This window comes from Fragaria vesca, linkage group LG2, assembly GCF_000184155.1.
Source record: "Fragaria vesca subsp. vesca linkage group LG2, FraVesHawaii_1.0, whole genome shotgun sequence".
Classification (NCBI taxonomy): Eukaryota; Viridiplantae; Streptophyta; class Magnoliopsida; order Rosales; family Rosaceae; genus Fragaria; species Fragaria vesca.
In genome coordinates, this window is record NC_020492.1 from 27,033,462 (window position 1) to 27,036,599 (window position 3,138).

Sequence of the window (3,138 nt, forward strand, 5' to 3'; positions counted from 1 at the left end):
CCTATTTTAATCCCGGCCACTTCTCTTTGATCAACTGTCATATTGGACTTTCAAAAAAAAAACTGTCATATTGGACCATAAGAAGTTTTTAAGGGTTCTTGTTGAAATATTAATCATCGGGAATATATATAGAAGTTTTTAAGGGTTCTTGTTGAAATATTAATCATCGGGAATATATATATGGCCTAACTGAGTTTACTAGGGTTTGTATCTTTTTATTTATTGATAATTGATTTTAGATGTAAATTTTAGACTATTTTATTATGGTATCAAAACAGGTTACTAATGTCATGTTTATATGTGAAGCCTAATGGCTCCACACACTCCATGTCCATCCAAATATTATCTACGTGTTAGGTTTGAAAATTCAACACACGATGCGAGAATGTGTTAAGATATCAATCCTACATCGAGAATATGAGATTTTGTACGTAGATTTATAAAGGTATTACTTTATTGGTTCTTCTTAACACTATAAATATGGGGGGTGTCTCCTTCAGTGTTTATAAATCAGAAACCTGCTTCCTCAAGGAAAACAGAAAAGGATATATATAATTCTGTATATCAAATTCCATGGCAAAGATCTCAGATCCTCTTGTTGTTGGAAGAGTCATTGGAGATGTTATTGATTGTTTCACACCCAGTGTTAAAATGACAGTGACTTACAACTCCAGCAAGAAGGTGTATAATGGGCATGAGCTATATCCTTCCTCTGTAACCGTCAAGCCTAAGGTTGAAGTTCATGGAGGCGATATGAGATCTTTCTTTACACTGGTAAAAGCATGCGTACAGTGATGTCCAAGCCAATCTTAGTTCCTTATATATATGTGTTTAAGTTGATTTCTTTCTTTGCAGGTCATGACTGACCCAGATGTTCCAGGTCCTAGTGATCCTTACCTGAAGGAGCACTTGCACTGGTAACACCACTTACTGTTGGTGGAGAGAATACTAACTGGGGCATGAAAGTTACTACAACTAGCTTGCAGCTTCAGAAAGAGCAAAAACTGCCGTTTTTCTAAGATTCGGGTTAGCTAATCTTCGTTTCTTTCTTCCTTTTTTGCAGGATAGTCACGGACATCCCAGGAACAACTGACAACACATTTGGTAATTCGTCCTCGATCATTTCTTACTGATAATGATGCTTATTTGTTTTTGTTTCTTTGAACTAAGGAATTATGTGGTCAACAAATACTGCAGGAAAGGAGGTGGTGAAATATGAAATGCCGAGGCCAAACATAGGGATCCACAGGTTTGTGTTCCTTTTGTTCAAACAGAAAGGTAGGCAGACAGTGATTCCTCCTCCTTCGAAGGACCATTTCGACAGTCGAAAGTTTGCAGAAACAAACGAGTTCGGGCTTCCGGTGGCTGCTGTCTTCTTCAATGCCCAGAGGGAAACTGCTGCAAGAAGACGCTAAATAACTTGTTAAATTAACCAAATGATCGATGCTCTTGGTGTTTTATTGGAAGCACTTGTACGTGCCAGTTAAATAAATGAATCTCATAGATCATCTGCATGTTGTGAGAATCATCAGTAGCAATATAACTGGTGCATACAATCCTTTCTCTTTTTTATTGCGTCTCATGTATTAGTTTATGGTATTGTAATCCTTGTTAAATATAAATATGATAAATAAATAAAATGTTCAAAGGTGAAAGTCTTAGACTTTCTTCTTATGGACTATCTGCATTGGTACTTTTTTTCGATTACTGCTGCATTGGTACTATGGTAGCTTCTGTAGCTGTAAGCCTTCGAAGGCGTTAAAGTTTAGGTCCTTTCTTTTACCATAAAAGGCAACCCTGCAGAAAAGCGCAGATTACATTTTTGCAAAGCTTTGTTGGTTTTGTACCACTAAGAATTTTTGAGTTCTGGTCACAATTTTTTTTACTGTTCACACTTTAATTATTTGTTATTGTTTATATACACATAGAATTACATTATGAGATTGTTAACGTCTATTAATACAAGAATGATGAAGAATAAAGTGTAGAGACAAAGAGATAGCAAGAGAGTCATCTTATTCATTGATAGGAGCCCTTTATATAGGGAATTACACAATACTAATATGGTAAGGATATGAATACATAGATCTAGTCTAACTACATATCCTATTGGCATAAGGCCAAGGCACACATAGAGAATATCCTAGAACACTCGCCCTTGTGCCGCGCGCTGATATGCCGATGGTGCTGATCTGTTGCCTCATCAAAAACCTCGTCAAGTCACAAAAACCCTGTAGGGAGAAAAACTGAACCATGATCGTAGGAGAAAAAGAGTACAACGCACCCTTCACATTTGATAGTGACATGTATGTATGTGCTAGACTCCCCCTGAAGTTCGCACCTCCCTCTGATCTTTACATCAATCATAGGGCTCTTCCTGATTCTTACTAATCACGGAAGTTTCAACAACTTAGCATGTCAATGCTTTTTAACATGTCTTCAAATGTGGTATTGGGCAATGATTAACTAAATCATGCCGTATTGTCCTCAAATGATCTTTTACACTTAGATCTTGAGGAGAAGGTTGCTTGTGAACTCAAAACATAAGTTCGTGCAGGAAATCAGATTTCCGCGCAGCATGACCTTGAATTACTAGAACAGTCGTAACTTTCTCCAGGAAATACATATGAACGAACCGTAAACGGTTTTGGAAACTAGACTCATTTAGCTTTCCAACCGTATATTACACACGTTCTGGTTCCTCAGGAGCTATTCACAACATTCTGTCGAAGTTGACTGTTTTGCTAAAATCAGATTCTCGGACAGATTCGTCCTACTTTACGAAAACGGCCATAACTCACTCAATATGATAGGTATGATCAAATGGTTGGTGTCCCTGGAAAGTAGACACATAGACCTTTCCAATGGTACCAATTTCACCATTTTCCAGTGAGTGAGATTTCCTATAGGTCTCGTGGAAGTTGACTTACAAAACTTGGCAGATTCTGATTTCGCTTTTGATGTGTCTTTCTTATGTAGGGATAGAATAAGCCTCAACCTTTCATACCATTAAGTTATTGAAAAAGGAGTTACTGCCATTACATTGGCGTTGCGTGGGCGCATAGTTACACTTAGCTTTACAACTTTTCATAGCGAATGAGATGTCAAGTCTTTTGTATTGTTGTTGAGTACATTGAT

The 3,138-nt window shown here is 37.3% G+C and overlaps 1 protein-coding gene across 1 annotated transcript; it reads left to right on the forward strand.

The window, feature by feature from the left end:
- The first annotated feature begins 573 nt into the window (after nt 1-573).
- On the forward strand, nt 574-1,415 carry LOC101311727 (CEN-like protein 2-like). The gene is made up of 4 exons (XM_004291562.1): nt 574-774; nt 856-917; nt 1,064-1,104; nt 1,198-1,415. The coding sequence occupies exons 1-4, from the start codon at nt 574-576 to the stop codon at nt 1,413-1,415; spliced, it is 522 nt and encodes a 173-aa protein (XP_004291610.1).
- The last annotated feature ends 1,723 nt before the right edge of the window (nt 1,416-3,138 follow it).